This window comes from Antechinus flavipes, chromosome 3 (assembly GCF_016432865.1).
Source record: "Antechinus flavipes isolate AdamAnt ecotype Samford, QLD, Australia chromosome 3, AdamAnt_v2, whole genome shotgun sequence".
In the NCBI taxonomy this organism is placed as follows: Eukaryota; Metazoa; Chordata; class Mammalia; order Dasyuromorphia; family Dasyuridae; genus Antechinus; species Antechinus flavipes.
The window spans coordinates 256179763-256198207 of record NC_067400.1 but is presented as its reverse complement, the minus strand read 5'-3'; the positions used below and the strand labels follow the sequence as shown (position 1 = coordinate 256198207).

The following is an 18445-nucleotide window of genomic DNA, read 5'->3' as shown; positions in this document are numbered from 1 at the left end:
GGTGCTTTAAAGTTAGATCTTCTGCCTCAATCCCTGTTTTCTTGACTCCACAGACATTACTGGATAGGACATCCTTAATTCTTCTAACACATTAAGCAACTTGACCTTCTAAGTTATTACTGATGAATGCTTCTCTAGATAGTAGACCTATCAACCCCAAAGGTCAAACTATACTAAACAAGAGAAAAAGAATTATCAGTCATTGAAGATTGGTTAAAATAATAAGTTCATCAGTGGAACAGATCAGGTACACAATATATAGAAGCAAATAAAAATAAGACATAGTATTACATAAACCCAAACACCTCAGCTCCTGGGGTAAGAACCCAAAATTGAGAATGTGGGGAGAGGAATAGGAAAAGAAACATTAAAAAAACCAGAAAATTAGTCATGCAGAAATTAATTTTAGACCAACAGCTCATATCATATTTTACAATAAATTCCAAAGAATCACATGACCTCAATATTAAAGATCACAATCAAACTACAAACAGAGAAGAAGATATCTTTTAGAACTAAGGATAAAGAAAGCGTTCTTGACCAAAGGACAGGGATGATCAAAATTCAATTGCTAAAAAGGATCTATCATCAATTCAAGAGTTCCTTCCAAGAATGCAGATCATAACTAATTCATTTTTTGCACCTTCAGTCAGATTCTTGTCTATATCTTCTCAAAAATTCATCTCAGGAAGTCCCTCCAACATAATGGAGGGCTTCCTCAATTTTTACTAAACTCTTGAAGGACTCCATGGAGCATTCAGGCACATTGGCTCTCCCTCTTACCATGTGAACAGCCAATCTTCTCTTTCTGTCATACAATTCTTAGTGACATTCTTTATTCATGCTCTTTGTTTGGAGTTTTTAACAATTCACACATTGTAAATGGCTCACATCCATTACATACCTTTCCACTGCCTTACAGGATGCTCATTTTTAATTCTTCTGAAGTAGTGGTATTCAGGTCTCACTTACATCTCACATAGTGAAGTTGTGTTAATGTATTAAATTGTGTTAATGTATTAAAATTATAAGCTGAGGACTTCTAGACACAAAATTTACCTGGAAGCAGTCTATACAATTCCCCATCACCTATAAACATCTGAAATTCAAATCAGACCAAAAAACGATCAAGAAGTCTAATAGGAAATTACAGTGACTTTTTCAACCCCAGAACTACACCAAAAGTCAATCATCAGTCCAAGGGCAACAGGTAAAGGGACCACTAAAAAAGCAGTTTCAGAACAAGCATAAAGTTATATAGCTTTCCAGTACAACCAGAAAAGGGCTCTCTGTCCTGAGCAGAGGATTCTACAGAGAAAGTCCCAGAGAGAAGTAGCAATCAGTTGCCAGCACAGCTCAGACCAGGTCACCCCACCCAGAGCTCCAAAGTCTCTACTACTATGTCATGGCATAGTCCTGAGGGTCCTTAAGATTCAGAACTTTAAATTTCAAAGATCCACAGGTGCCTACCCCTAAGAAATAGAGGGAATTCATTGTAGGAACCTAGATGATTCAAGGCGGATCAAACAGTACTATTTTATTCAAAAATCACATCAAGGAAGACTGTTCAGGAACTAAGGCTGGAAAAATAAACCAAAGAAAACTGACCTCTATAAAACAACATCATCATCAAAAAACTGTTGCAAATCTAAACATTCCAAAAAGGAAAGTAACTGTAGCAACTATAAGCAGAGACTCAAAGGAAAAAATGCATTTTACATGATTACTAAGAAGAAATTAAGCAAAATAGTTTAAAAATGAAATAAAATCTCCAGAGCAGAAGTACTGAAAGAATAAACACGTTATGAGAGAGCTAGTAATAAACCTCTCCAGAAATGGAATCCCTGAAAACTAAACAGATATAATAGAAACCAAAGACTTCTTGAGACAGGGAGTAAGAGCAGAACAAAATCAAAAAGTTGAAAAAATAGAAAAAAAAAAATCCAAGAGAAGTGGTAACAATAACAACTAAACTGGAAATCAAGGCCTGAAGAGATAATTTAAAGATCTTTGAACTCCCTGAAAATCATTATAAAAATAAAATCCAGACATTATAGTTTAAGGAATCCTAAATGAAACTGCCCACATCTTTTACAGCCAGAAGGCAAAGTGAAGATAGAAAGGATTCATTGATTATTTCTTTAAAAGAAGCCAAGAAAGAAAGCTCCAGTGTTGTAAAAAGGAGACATTATGGAAATTGGAGTTGTGTCAAAAAAGTCACTTAAATGTGACCCAAAGTTACTACTATAAGACATATATATATATTACAAAAATTGAAAGCTGATAAAAGGGCCATATGTACAAAAATATTTATGTAAGCACTTTTTGTCATAGCAAAGAACTGTATTCAAAGTAGTTGTTCTTCAATTGGGTTAAAAAATTATAGTATAGGAATATAATGGACTATTATTGAACCAAACCCAAGAAAAAAGAATAACAAAATTTGTATGAATGAATGCAGAATGAATTGAATAGAACAAGGACCACAATATATTTACTGACTGAAACACCATAAAGGATTAAAAACCCTGATCAATACTTCTACCTGACACATGAGGTAATAGAAATGATGACAAGGATGGTTTCAGAAAAACCTGAGAAGACTTATACAAAGGGAAGCAAAGTGAAATGAGCAGAACTAGGAAAATATCATACACATTAACAGCAATATTGTAACAATGATCAATTGCGAAAGACTTAGCTAATGTGACCGATACAATTATCCAAGACAATTTCAAAGAACACATGATGAAAAAATGCTATTCACCTCCAGAAAGAGAATTAATGAACTCTGAGGGCAAATTGAAATATAATTTTTTCTTGCCTTTTTTTTTCTTTTGCAAATGGTTAATATGGAAATAAGTTTTGAATGTTTTCACATGTATAAATGATCCCATTACTTGGAGATGGAAAGAATTTGAAACTCAAAAAAAAAATTTTAATGAATGTTAAAAATAATGATTTTTTTAAAGAATATAATATATTTTAAATATCCTTACAAAAAATCTAGCATCTTCTTACCTGCCATCTGGAGAAAAGGAGACACAGTGAACAGAGCCATTGAAATGGAAATGATGCAGCACAGATTTGCAAACCAAACTGACAAGCAAGGCTGCTCCTTCTGAAATTAAAACAAAGACTAGATGACAGACAGAATATGGAAAAAGAGAATCACAGAATCTGAAGTTTGGAAAAGAACTCCATAGTCATAGCCAATCCACACACAAAATTAATCCCCACTATAATATACCAAACAAATGGTTCAACCATCTTTAAAGATCTCTAAGGAAACCCCCCCTACCTCTTGAAGCAGCACATTCCACTTTGAGGCAATTCTAATTTTTAGGAAGTTTTTCTTAAAAATCAAAACTAAATTTGCCCATTGTCTAACTTCCATCTATTCATCCAATTATATCTTCTAGGATTAATAAAGAACAATCTGGTCCCTTCTCCACATTTTAAACCTTTCTTCAAATAATAATGATGATGTTGATTTTTATGATATGATACAAGCATTTAAAGCACTTTAAGGTTTCAAAGCATTTCATAATATTATTTCATTTAATAGCCTTGAAGATGTTATTTTTATCACCATTTTATGAGGAAACTGAGGCATGCAAAATGTCTTGCCCAGAGTCATATGACTAAAAATGTCTGGGGAAGGATTTGAATTTAGGTCTTCCTGACTAAAGATATACATCCCAGAGAAGTCAAATAATTTCTCAGTGCCTCCCAGGTAAGTTTTGAAGAAACCAATTTGCACAACATGTGCCAATTCATACTAGTAAACAAAGTTTTATATTTAGTTTATATCAACAGAATAACACGCCCCACCCAAAAAATAGAAGACTTCAACAATCAACTTTTTCCCTCAACTCCTTTCAAATAAAAGGATATAGCTAGTTTTGTCAAAGCATAGTGCTCCATGTGGGAATAGATCAAGAAAGGTATCAATGACATACCATTCTTCTTTACAGCATCCACTAGATACTGAAGCCCAAAGCATTATTTCAATGGGATAGCCATTGTGTGGAAAAGATAGTAACTGAGATACAGACTGCTTCCCTGTAATGTGGCACCATGGTACAATAGTAAAAGCTAAGCCACTCCTAGCAGTGTGACCCTAGAAAAGGATTTTTCACCTTTCTGAACCCCAGTTTTCTCAGCTGTAACATGGGTATAATAATTTGCCCTACAGATTTGCTATGAGGTAAGTATTTTGTAAACTTAAATATATATGATTACAATATTTATTATAAAAGGACTTTATTTACATATTTCAACTAAGTGTCAAGCTACCAAAGGACAAAAGTGGAATATAAAAGCTTCATCCTAAGACTGGATTTACCAACATTAACTTTTACTGTTTTAAGAAACTGAAACATATACTAAATGATTACCTTCATCAATGACGATGGCAAAGCAGCCATCTGGAGAAAGTCCCACACATTTAATGTTATATTTGGTCGCCAAAGGCAGGGTTTCAGACTTGTTGCTATAAAAGAGGAGAGAAAGAATACAAGCCTTTAAACTCATTATAGAGGTAAATATCAATTAAATACTGTTTTCTTTGGTTCCAACCCAGAATCTGATCTGAAAGCCTAACCATGTCAATCAAATCAATCAACAAACAATTCCTGAGTAACTAGCATACAGCAGGCACCATGGTAGGTGCTAGAGACATCAAACAAAAAGACAACAGTTCCTATTCTTAAGGACTTTACATTCTCTGGGAAAAGACAACATAATGTACATACAAACAAAAGTATACATGGGTTATTCTGCAAAAAAGACCAAGAAAAGGTTCAAGGAATCAAGTGATACTTGAAAAGAGTTTGGAAAGAACAGAGGGAATATAAGAGGTGGGAAAGGAAATGCATGGAGCCTATACAAAGGCTAAAATAGAAAATGGGTTGTTGTCAATGAGGAACTGCAAGAAGGCCAATTTGGTTAGTCTGAAAAGTTTGTAAAATGGAACAGTGTACAACCAGGTTATAAAATTAGCATGAAACTAAATTGTGAAAGACATTAAATGCCAAATGGAAGGGTCTGGATTTGATCCTAAAGTATTAGAGGTCACTACTTAACAAAGACATGTAGGAAAGCAAAATAGGAGAGCAAAGATTCTTAAATTGTGGGTCATGACCCCACATGGGGTCACATAACTGAATGTGGGAGGGAGTGGGAGATCATGAAAAATTTGACAGTAGAAAAGGTATCAAATTTCCCCCCAAGATTTAATTTTTTATGTAAAAATAAATTTCTTTATAATTTATTATCAGTAAATATTTGATTTGTACACCTATTTTAAATGCCTATATACCCAGGGTCATGTAAAAATTTCTTGAGTGAAAAAGGGTCAGGAGTGGAAAAAGTTTAAGAAGCCCTGTGAAAAAGCAATCATAAAGATCAAGTGTATAGAATGTTAACCTTAGATACCATTTTATTTATTTTCTTTCCTTTATGTAATAGAAAATTAAGTACAGAACAATTCGGAAGAAAAATGAGATATCAGTCATACCAAAAAGTGAATTCCAGTTAATAAATTAAGAGAGGGAAATTCTTTGAATGAGAATTCAACTTTCCTATATTTAAAGAGGGAGGGAAAGAGGGAGGGAGGAAAAGAAGGAGGGAGGGAGGAAGGGAGAAAGGGAGGAAGGAAACAAGAAAAACTAGTGACTTGCAGAGTAATAGAATTTGGACAAGAATCTAGCTATCAACTCCCAATCCAACGTGCTTCTGAGCACAAAAGGGGATCCTGAATTTCTTTAATTTTAATCTCTATTCCCTATTACAATAAAGTTGTAACTTGGTCTCAGTTGCATGTAACAATACCATGTTGCTCCATCCAATTCACTACCTATTCTGTAACCTTACTTTCTCTCATTTAGCCATAATAAAAGTCAAGTCTAATTAAGTTGCCTCTTTCTTTGCTATACTACATCAAGTCTAAACTACCATCCCTATGTGTTTTCCTAAAATTATATATAATGTTCTGCTTTGTATATTCCAAGATCAATACAAAATTACTTTATAAGATGGAATTTTAGTCATGAGATTAGAATTAGAGGTGCAGTTTAACCTATATTGGATTACTTGTTATCTTGAAGAGGAAGGGGGTAGAGGGAGAAAAAATTGGAACACAAGAGTTTGCAAAGATAAATGTTGATAGCTATTTTTGCATATATTTGGGAAAATAAAATACAATTAAGAATTAAAAGGGGGCAAATTGTACTGCCCATTCTTCCCCGAACTTGCTGAACACTGCTCTAAATTTGCTCTAAAAATGTGTTCTATAAAACACAGTTGAAATATGCTCAATTCACAACTATGCTGCAAATTAAAAGGGAAGATAGCCGACGAACACTGGGAAATGAGTGTGGACCACAACATAACATTTAGACTCTTTCTGTTATTGTTTGCTTGCATTTTTGTTTTTCTTTCCAAGTTATTTTTACCTTCTTTCTAAATCAGATTTTTCTTGTGCAATAAGATAAATGTATAAATATGTATAAATAAATTGTATTTAACATATACTTTAACATATTTAACATATATGGGACTACCTGCCATCTAGGAGAGGAGGTAGAGGGAAGGAGGGGAAAAGTTGGAACAGAAGTTTTTGCAAGGGGCAATGTTGGAAAATTATCCATGCATGTTTTGTCAATAAAAAAAAAATTAAAGGGAAGAAAAATAGCTTTGAAATCCAGCTATGCCAACAGGTGTTATAGAGGTAGAAAGTATTAGTATTTCAACATACTCACTTCTTTAGATCAAAGATGGTAACTCTATTTCCCACTGGGCTGATGACAGAATTTCCATCAGGAGTAAAATTCAAGTTCCCACAGCGATAGACTGTGCCCAGCAAATTTGAAAACTAAAGGAAACAAAATACATTTTCCTTAAAACCAAGATTATTATCTTGTTATTCCTAAGAGGCGATTGAAATCTTAAATATTCCACAAAACAGCAATGAAAAGCCCTGGTACCTTCTAAACACTGGCCTAGCTCACAGAGAAGTTTCTCACTGCCATACCTTCTAAGAATTCTATTATATATAACCCAGTTTAGAAGGTACCACGATGACTGCTGCTGATATGTATCTAACATTTATGTTAGATATGGGCAAAAAGCTTTGCAGATATTACCTCATTTTATCCTCACAGTGACCCTGACAGAAAGAGGTCACTATTATCCCTATTTTTCAGATAAGGAAAATGAGACTAAATGCCCAGCCTAGGGTCACACAACTACCAAGTATTTAAGGCCAGATTATAACACAGGTCTTCCTGACTTCCAGTACTTAATACAATATCTGACACAGAGTAGATGCTTAACACGTTTTTTTTTTTTTTTTTTGATTGATTATTGCAGACCCACCACAGCCACCCATTTTCTAAAGTCCAAATGGCAAGCCATTGGCTCAAATAGCTTGACACACAGCAGTATTCCCCAAATTAAAAGAAATTGCAAATTTATCCTCCCCCCATTCTCCCCACCCCCCACCCCCAACAAGAATTTGACCAAAATTCGCGGCTGGAACCCGGACTTTCCGCTTCCCCCAGGCCGGTCCTCCCCCTCCTTAGAGACAGCAGGGAGAAACCTCCGAGCCTCGGACCCTGCCAGCCCGCGGCTCCAATTCCGTGGTCCCGGATTACGCAGCCCCATCCCAGCCGCTCTCCAGCACGACCCATGCGCTGTGAGAGGCCACGCTACAGAGTCCCGGGAGTCTCTGATTTCGGTCTTGGGGGTTTCGGATTCCCGACCCAGGGGCCTCTATCTAGGGACTCGGGGACCTCTGATTCCGGATCCGATGGCCTCTGTTTACAATCACGGGGCCATTAATTTCTGCCACCGGGGCCATTAATTTCTGCCACCGGGGCAATGATGTCTGCCGCTGGGGTCAATGATGTCTGCCGGTAGGGACAATGATTTCTGCCGGTAGGGACAATGATGTCTGCCGGTAGGGACAATGATTTCTGCCGGTAGGGACAATGATGTCTGCCGGTAGGGACAATGATTTCTGCCGGTAGGGACAATGATGTCTGCCGGTAGGGACAATGATTTCTGCCGGTAGGGACAATGATTTCTGCCGCCGGGGCCAAAGATGATTGCCGCTGGGGTCAATGATGTCTGCCGCTGGGGACAATGATGTCTGCCGCTGGGGTCAATGATGTCTGCCGGTAGCGACAATGATTTCTGCCGCCGGGGCCAAAGATGATTGCCGCTGGGGTCAATGATGTCTGCCGCTGGGGCCAATGATTTCTGCCGCCAGGATCAATAATTTCTGCCGCCGGGGCAATGATGTCTGCCGCTGGGGTCAATGATGTCTGCCGGTAGGGACAATGATTTCTGCCGGTAGGGACAATGATGTCTGCCGGTAGGGACAATGATTTCTGCCGGTAGGGACAATGATGTCTGCCGGTAGGGACAATGATGTCTGCCGGTAGGGACAATGATGTCTGCCGGTAGGGACAATGATGTCTGCCGGTAGGGACAATGATTTCTGCCGCCGGGGCCAAAGATGATTGCCGCTGGGGTCAATGATGTCTGCCGCTGGGGACAATGATGTCTGCCGCTGGGGTCAATGATGTCTGCCGGTAGCGACAATGATTTCTGCCGCCGGGGCCAAAGATGATTGCCGCTGGGGTCAATGATGTCTGCCGCTGGGGCCAATGATTTCTGCCGCCAGGGCCAATAATTCCGGACCCCAGAGCCAATAATCCCGGACCCCGGGGCCAATAATCCCGGACCTGGGGCCAATCATTCCGGACCCGGGGGTCCATTAATTCCTGACCCCCGCGCCAACAATTGGGGACCCTCCAAGTTTACCCGGTAATTGAACTTCATTTCCGCGGCGTCCACATGGGAGATCCACTGTCATAGAGTTCAGCAAGGCTCGTGAAGAACAGACTTCCAGGGAAGCGGAAAGGAAGGCAATAGAGGGAATGAGTATTCGATTGAGAAAGTGATGCTCCCCCTGTTGGTTTGGAGGAGAGAATGCTCCGTTCCAAATTAAAGGGATGCCCATCAATTGGATGGGCAAAAGGGATGCTGAGTTGTAATATAGTGAATATAAAGGAATACTACTGTGCTATAATAATGAACAGACAGATTTCAGAAAAACCTGGAAAGACATGAATTGATGCAAAATGAAGTGAGCAAAACCAGGTGAACTTTGTACGCAGTAACAGCAACATGGTATGATGATCAACTATGATAGTCTTTGCTCTTCTGAATAATACAATGATTCAAGACAATTCCAAAAGACTCATGATGGAAAGTACTACCCATATCATCGTTTTCCTCTTTTGTGCTAATTAATGTAGAAATATGTTAATATGATTTTACATATGTTTACATATATCAGATTGCCTGCTGTCTTGGGAAGAAGGGAGAGAAGGAGGGAGAAAAAAAAATTGGAACTAAAAATCTTATAAGAGTGAAAATTGAAAACTATCTTTACAAATAATTGGAGAAAATAAAATGTTATTAAATGGGGGGAGGGGAGAGAAGAGTGCTCCATTTAGGTTTTTAAGATTTGCAATTCTATTTTGATCCTCACCACAACCCTGGAAGGTAGGAGTTATTGAAACCGTTCATAGAATCAGGAAGATTTCAGTTCAAATTCTGTGCTTACTAACTAGCTTATTCCCATTTTACAGATAAGGAAACTGAAGCAGGTAAAAGTTAAATGATTTGCTTAGTCACACTAGTTATGTAGTAACTACATAATTAATATATGAGACAGAATTTGAATTCAGATCTTCCTAATTCTATGTCCAAGTTCACTGTGCCATCTAGCTGTCTAATAAAGAAAATAATATATAAAAGCATATCTTCTTTTTAGAGCCATCATGATTGTAGTCTTGCTTCTATAAAGGACAATCCTCAAACTTTTTGGTCTTATACCTATAAAAATTATTGAGAACCTTATGTAGATTATATTTATGACATTTATTGTATTTTGTATTGAAATTGTATCTTGTTCTGAAGAACTGTATCTTGAATCTTGTTCTGGTCAATCTGACTCTTTCCCCTTATAGTTAGTTTAGTAAGTTTATAAGTAGCCAGTCTAAAGTAATAATAGCTATAAATAAGATTGCAAAGGGGAACATAGAAATCACTTATAGGTTGTGCAATAGATCAAAGGAACATATTTGTAGACTTTAATATGTATTAATTAAAAATCACATCCTAAGATTATGTACTAACTCAACTAGATCTTGCTTTAAGAACCTTTTGATCCTGCTAGCTGCCTCTGTAAACCTCCGAGAAGTTCCCATTATCTGCAGACAGATCAGCAAAGTACCAAATATTGCTGATGACTTTAAGATGATAAGACAATGCTAATGAATTCACCTTAAAGTTGCATGTATAAAGAGTCTGTCTGCCATCAAAAATAACCTATAAAAATGAAATTCCTGGTCCTCCATCCCACTACCAAGTGTTCCCAACTATAATTCATGGTTACATAAGTGACTCCCCACCCTATTCTCTTCCCCACATTGCCTGCCTTTCTCTACCATCTTATTCTTATCTTCCTCTATTACCGCACCCCAAGCCATTTGTTTCTGTATATTCAGTGCCATTTACCTCATATTCTCTGGGTTGCATTAAAGTGTGACTGAAGCATTATTCTCTGCACCCATAGTTTTTACCAGCAAAAACTCAAAAAACAAGGCATGCTTACCCCCATGTAATAATTCCATAAATGATAGCAATTCAATTCTAGATAAAAAACTGATGCATTTTAAAATATGTATTAATTCATTTTAAAATGACAATAAGCCCATTTCATGTTAACATTACATATTTTTATGAAAATTAACTGTTCTACAAAGCAAAAACTGAAAAGAATAGCATTGTTTTACATATTTTTGCAAATCATAATGTCTTACTTAACAGAAGACAGCTGGATTCTCATTTCTGCTACTACATTCAATTTTTTTTATTACTATAGCTTTTTATTGACAAAACATATGCATGGGTAATTTTTCAGCATTGACTCTTGCAAAAACTTCTGTTCCAACTTTTCCCCTCTTTCCCCCCACCTCCTCCCCTAGATGACAGGTAGTCCCATACATGCCACATTCAATCTTGCAATCTGTTGTATTAGTTCAAGTATATAAAGAAAATCTAATCCCATGCTGGTATTTAGTTGAAATAGAGGAGTATTTTAATAGGCAAGTGATGTCAATTTTATTATGAAAATAGTTTTGACCTAGGGGACCATAAAGGATTTCAGGGAATCCCCAGAATCCAAACTTTGAAAACTATCGGTCTAGGGCATCTTAACATCTTGGCATAGCCAGTATTAATTGTTTTCTCCAAAGCATAATAGTCTACATACATTTGTGTTTTTCAATTCTTCTTCAATACAACCACTATGAAAGTGCTATAGTGATGGACTCTATGATGATGCCATTAACCAAAAAATTCTTGAAATGATGTCTAACATCATCTATAAAAAGAAATTCTCAGATGTCTCTCTGAATGTGAATCAATGACCTATGCCTATGCTTTGCTTCTCTAGTATATTCCAAATCTTTGCTGTAATGAGAACATACTTGTCTTTTTGATTTTCACTGAAACTTAGGACTCTATTGACACAGAATGATCTGGACATATGAGAACTAGGATGTCCTCTGTTTTGACACTTGTAATTTCCTTCTGAATTTTCTAAATTACTACAATGTATACCAAGGATGGATCATTTGAAACATTTATTCCTCTAAGACCAAATTCTTCTAGAGGCTGTAATGGCACTTTTTAAAAATATCTCCCATTTAAAAAAAAAAAAAGCCTGGAACATAATGTTTACTTGTATTCAGCTATTTAGGATAATAGCACAGACCACATGCTCAGTATCTTATGTCACCTCCACACAAGATCCTACTAATGCAAATAGAAAAGAACTACTGGGAATCATATTCCCAGTATGATGTAATCATATTCTTGGGTTGCAAGGAAGAGCTAGAAAGAAAAATTCCATTTAAAAACCTATGTACAATATAAAAAACTTGGGAATCTACTTGCTAAGACACACACAGGAACTATATGAACAATTACAAAACATTCTTCACACAATTAAAAAAAATCTAAACTAAAAATAAAATAATATTGAATTTTAAAAATGCTTAGCTTAAGCATTATATTGTACAAGAGGTCTTTGATGTTCCCCTTGTGCCTCTCTTGGAATTTTACCTTGTATCTACTTTGTATATATTTTATATAAAGATGTAGGAGTATTCAGTGTTTCCCCCTACTAGAATGTAAACTCCTTGAAAAGAGAGAGAGTTTTCTTTTTTTTCCTTTTTTCTTTTTTCTTTTGTAACCTCAGCACTTATCACAGTGCTTAGCACTTAGTAAGCATTTAATAGGGCAGCAAACTGGGCGTGGAGTTAGGAAGATGTGATTTAAAAATCCAGTCTCAAACAGCTATGTGACTCTGGACAAGTCACTTAACTGTGTTTGCCCGGGTTTCTTCATCTTTAAAATGAGTAGGAGGAGGAAATGGCAAATCTATCCAGTATCTTTGCCAAGAAATCCTCATATGGGATCACAAAGACTACCATTACTGAACAGCAACAACAGTAAACACTTAACAAATATTTGTTGTTTGTTTGATTGATTGATTGACTGATTGCTAAGAGCCACAATTTGAGTTTGACATTATCATTAGATACAAAGGAAAATGTTATCATCTCAATCTCTCTCTTGGGGTAAGGGTAGAGACTTGCTTGTAGCAAGTGGGGAGTAAGAGGGGCGAACAATGATATTCCTGAGCATGCACACATGCCCAGAATGATTCTGGTAGACTGTGGAACTAAGAGAGCAGAAGGGAGATTGACTTAAGAGTCTCGTTAAGGAATGTCAGAGCATTGAAACACTCATGTCAATGTCTCCCTTATGTGAAATCATTCAAGTAAATGATTCTTTGAGAAAGGCCTGGAGAGACTTATATGAACTGATGCTAAGTGAAGGGAGTACAATGAGGAGAACATTGTACACAGCAACAATAAGACTATGTGATGATCAACTGTGATGGATTTGACTCTTCTTAACAATTAGATGATTCAGGCCAATTCCAATATATTTATGATGGACAGAGCCATCTTCATTTAGAAGGATGAGCATGGGGACTGATTTTTGATCTGATTTTTCTTGTGCCGCATAGAATATATGTGAAAATATGTTTAGAAGAATTATGTCGATTTTAAATTTGGAACACACAGTTTTACAAGGGTGAATGTTGGAAACTATCTTTGCATGTATTCTGAAAATAAAATGCTGTTAATTTTTTCTAAAAGATGCTGTGAAACAGTTGATAATGCAAAGAGCTACAGACACTATAAGGATGTTTTCTCTAATGTGGTCTAAAGAAACAAGGAAGTGAACTGCCTTTTAGGTATTAAATTACCAAAAGAAACCCCATCAACATTTAGAAAGGCAATGAGAAAAGAGATCACAGGATATGACAGACTCACAGGTGAACATCATCAATAGGAGAAAACAAGAAAAGCAGAGCTACTTTCCAAACTATAGAGATAGACATATGAGACATATGGCAAAAGGATTCAGTATCAGTTCTGGAAAAGCTTAGGGCTGTAGAACCAGTCTCAGAAAAAGTAGGTGAGACCAGAAAAGGAAATTCCTCCAGTTCTTATAAGCAATAAGTATGGACACATGAGAGCCAGGACACTTTAATTTTCTTGAGAATTTTCAAAATTACCACAATCTCTCATCACCAATTGTTGTATTGCTATCACTAGCATTTCTAGTATAATACTGAATACTCATAGTAATAATGGACTTCTCTGTTTCATCTCGATCTTTTTGGAAAAGTTTCTAGCTTATTCCCATTATTCTTGGAGTAAGTATTTGCTCTTGGTTTTAGGTAGTTACTATTTATCATTTTAAGGAAAGCTTTTATCATTTAAGAAAAGTATAGGACTAACTATACTTTCTGGTGGTACATATATTTTGTTAAAAGCTTTTAATGCATCTATTGAAATAATCAAATGGTTGTTGGATTTTTTTGTTAATATAATCAATTATCCTTATAGTTTTTTCAAATATTGAACTAGTTTTGCATTTCTGTTATAAAACTAACCTGATCTTAATATATGATCTTGGTGATACATTCCTGTAATCTCCTAGCTAGTGTTTTTATTTAATTTTTGCATTAATATTCATTATAGAAATTGGTCAATGGTTTTTCTTTCTCTGTTTTGACTCTCCCTGGTTTACATACCAAGATCATATTTGTATTATAGAAGGAGAAAGGATCTCTTCTTAATTCATTTACAAAACCAGTTTATATAGTATTGGAATTAATTATTCTTTAAATGTTTGTTAGAATTTACTTGTCCAACTGAGTTTTTTTTCTTTGGGAATTAACTTATGGTTTGTTCAATTTCTTTTTCTAATATAGTGTTATTTAAGTATTCTATTTCCCATTCTGTTAAACTGGGAAATTTATATTTTTGTACATATTCATTCATTTCATTTAGATTATCAAGATTTTTACTTGCCTAGTCTTGAGTCATGAAGTTCCAAATAATTGTTTCTTCATTAATTATGAAGTCACCTTTTTCAAATTTTATGCTGGCAATTTGGTTTTCTTTTTGATTTTTCTTAGTCAAGTTGCTAATGGCTTACCTATTTTATTAGGTTCCCCCCCCCAAAAAAAGCTTCTAATTTTATTTATTATTTCTTTTAATTTTCAGTTTTGCTAACTTCTCCTTGGATTTTCAAGATATCCATTTTGATATTTAACTGGAGGCTTTTAATTTATTAATTTCCTAGGGTTTTTTAAATTGCATTCCTAATTTGCTGATTTACTCTTTCTTTTATTTATGAAAGAGTTTAGAAATATAAATTTTCCCCTAATTCCCTAATTTGACTGCATCCCACAGATTTTGACATATTGTCTAATTGTTGTCATTATCTTCAATAAAATTTTGATTGTTACAATGATATTTCTTCTTTGACAACTTATTTTTTTAGGATTAGGTCATTTAGTTTCCAATAAATTTTTAATTTTTGCTTCAAAAGGCCTTTATTGAATGTAATTTTTATGGTAGATAAACTATTGTATTGAATGCAATTTTATGGTATTTTAAAAAATTTAATATTTCTACTTTTCTGTATTTATTTGTGAAATTATTATACCCTAATATGATCAAATTTTGTAAATGCTTGCACATATGCAAATTGAGAAATAGGTATACTTCTTTATATTCCACTTCAATACTCTCCAGAGGACTAGCATATCAAATTTTACTAAAATTCTATTTAAGTCCTTAATGTCTTTCTTATTAACTTTTGGTTTGATTTATCTGAATCTGAGAAGAGTAAATTAAGATCCCTAATATAATTGTCTGGCAGCCTGTTACTTTCTCTTTCTTATTTAACTTTTCTCTAAGAATTTAAATATTCTGCCTTTTAGTAATATATGCCCAGTATTGATATTAATAGTTTGGCTATTTTCCAAAGTATGGGCACCTTTTCGATTTCAAATTCTTTGTCACTAAAAATTGCTGTGAGTACTTTTGTGTATTGGGGTCCTTTAAATGTTTCCTTTCCAGATTGTACTCCAGATGCTCTATCTTCCCTCAGAGTCAATCCAGGTAACTTCTCTAGTCCTTTTCCACTTCTTATATGTTGTCTTCCCCTAATATAAATTCCTTGAGGACAGGAACTACATGTATTTCTGTATTCCCAGCTCAGCATAATGCCTGGTACAATAGTAAGCATTTAATAAAACCTGGTTGACTGATTCAACAGTCTTTTGAGCTAGAGTATAGAAAAATAATCAGAAGTACAATCCTTGTCATTGTTTAAACAAAGGGCAAGGAAAAAATAAAACTGGAGCTTTTTTTTTTTTTTTACTTCTTTTTACATTTTTTTTATTTTGAAATTTATTTTCTTTGTCAGTTTTTTTAATAGCTTTTTATTTACAAGTTATATGTATGGGTAATTTTACAGCATTGACAATTGCCAAACCTTTTGCTCCAATTTTTCCCCTCCTTCCCCGCCTCCCTCCCCTAGATGGCAGGATGACCAGTAGATGTTAAATATATTAAAGTATAAATTAGATACACAATAAGTATACAAGACCAAACCGTTATTTTGATGTACAAAAAGAATCGGACTCTGAAATATTGTACAATTAGCCTGTGAAGGAAATCCAAAATGCATGCAGGCAAAAATATAGGGATTGGGAATTCTATGTAATGGTTCTTAGTTATCTCCCAGAGTTCTTTCTCTGGGTATAGCTGGTTCATTTCATTACTGCTCTATTGGAACTGTTTTGGTTCATCTCATTGCTGAAGATAGTCAGGTCCATCAGAACTGATCATCATATAATATTGTTGTTGAAGTATGTAATGGTCTCCTGACCCTGCTCGTTTCACTCAGTATCAGTTCATGTAAATCTCTCCAGGACTTTCTGAAATCATCCTGTTAGTCATTTCTTACAGAATAATAATATTCCATAATATTCATATACCACAATTTATTCAGCCATTCTCCAATTGATGGGCATCTACTCAGTTTCCAGTTTCTGGCCACTACTAAGAGGGCTGCCACAAACATTAGTGCACATACAGATCCCTTTCCCTTCTTTATGATCTCTTTGAGGTATAAGCCCAGTAGTAATACTGCTAGATCAAAGGGTATGCCCAGTTTGATAACTTTTTGAGCATAGTTCCAAATTGCTCTCCAGAATGGTTGGATGTATTCACAATTCCACTAACAATGTATTAGTATCCCTGTTTTCCCACATCCCCTCCAACATTCCACAATATTCCCTGTCATTCCGGCCAGTCTGACAGGTGTGTAGTGGTATCTCAGAGTTGTCTTAATTTGCATTTCTCTGATTAATAATGATTTAGAGCATCTTTTCATATGGCTAGAAATAGTTTCAATTTCTTCGTCTGAGAATTATCTATTCATATCCTTTGACCATTTATCAACTGGAGAATGGCTTGATTTCTTATAAATTAGAGTCAATTCTCTATATATTTTGGAAACAAGTCCTTTATCAGAACCTTTGACTATAAAAATATTTCCCCAGTTTATTGTTTCCCTTCTAATCTAGTCTGCATTAAAAACAAGAGCTCTTAATACAACAAAATCTGGGGATGGACAAGAGTCAGTTCTTAGCAACAGCCCTTCATCAGGGATAAAGATAGACATATTGCACCTCACACCACATAAAATGATTAAAGGATGGACTAAATCTGGGAGCTCTTAAGACAGATATTGCATCTATATGATTGGATATAGATAATCACAAATATATATCAGCAGGAAAAACAGTAGTGGGAAAAGTTGTGGTGAGAAAACCACTAGGTTTGGAGTGAGAAGATAGATTTGCCACTATTGTGGGCAAATCATTTAGCCTATTTCTCATTGCTTCATCTGTAAAATGAGAAAATTGAAATAGATGACCTCTTAAATTTCTCCTGACTCTAAATCTATAATCCCAGGAATGCCTACAATTAAGAAAATAAGGAAACAGCAGACCCTGGGCTAAGAGCAGAGGAAAATACCCCGCCACCCCATCCCTAAGTATAAAAATGACCAAGATTAAAGCTATCAAAAGCATCAGAGAAGAAGTAAAGTCAGGACTACAATTCCTAGAATCTTCCGTATAACAATCTCTTCGGGTTTTATTCTAACCAAAATGTTTACCTGACTTGTAGACAAACCACCCAGCTTATATATATACTTCAGCAAAACCCTGAAGTTTATACCAGACTGAATAATATCAAGATCCAATGATAAATTACAGTAAGTTATTTTTCTATCTTAAAACTGTACTGAGTTCAGTCAGAAGCCCAAGGGCAATAGGAAAAAAATGCTACCAGCAAAATCAGTGCTTAACCTATGGTAAATTTTCCCAATGTAACCAAATCAAAGGAAAGATGATAGGATATGGACTGGAAGGAACCAGTTCCTCACCTTTTCCAAAGGGTGAAAGTCATCCTCAGTCAATCATTGTCTTCTACAGATGTATTCCTGCTGATTACATCTGAGAAGGAATAGAAAAAAAAAAAAACTACAACTCCCAGCCTGACTTGGTTCAGGAAAAGAGGCATACAGTACCAGTGCTCCCAGCAGACATACAAATAAATAACTAGTTCCCACAGACTTTTGGGAGTTGTAGTTCTACTTCTATTTTCCCACTTTACCTAGAGACTTCTAGGAGTTGCCGTCCTCACAGTGGTATATGTAGGTAAATGGTGCATGGATACAGTACTATACTTAGAGTCAGAAATACTCATCTTCTTGAATTCAAACCTGGCCTCAGACACTAGAGTGTATGATCCTGGGTAAGTCACTTAATAACTTTGCTGACCTCAGTTTCCTTACCTGTATAAAATGAGCAGGAGAAGGAAATGGCAAACCACAAGAAAAGTCCTCATACCATGTA

General features: G+C 35.6%; 1 protein-coding gene across 2 annotated transcripts in view; it reads right to left on the bottom strand.

The window, feature by feature from the left end:
* The window catches only part of LOC127553890 (periodic tryptophan protein 2 homolog), a 48888-nt gene extending 30897 nt beyond the window's left edge, over positions 1 to 17991 (bottom strand). Inside the window, exons 1-5 of one of the 2 annotated variants that reach the window (XM_051984978.1) lie at positions 17974 to 17991; positions 8833 to 8913; positions 6765 to 6877; positions 4401 to 4495; positions 3022 to 3121 (exon numbers count right to left, since the gene is read on the bottom strand). In XM_051984978.1, the coding sequence (XP_051840938.1) occupies positions 3022 to 3121; positions 4401 to 4495; positions 6765 to 6877; positions 8833 to 8850 (326 nt within the window). In that variant the 5' untranslated portion in view covers positions 8851 to 8913; positions 17974 to 17991. Of the gene's footprint in view, positions 1 to 3021; positions 3122 to 4400; positions 4496 to 6764; positions 6878 to 8832; positions 8933 to 17973 lie in introns of those variants that run through there. The other variant, XM_051984977.1, reaches the window with a different exon arrangement.
* Between the last annotated feature and the right edge of the window lie 454 nt (positions 17992 to 18445).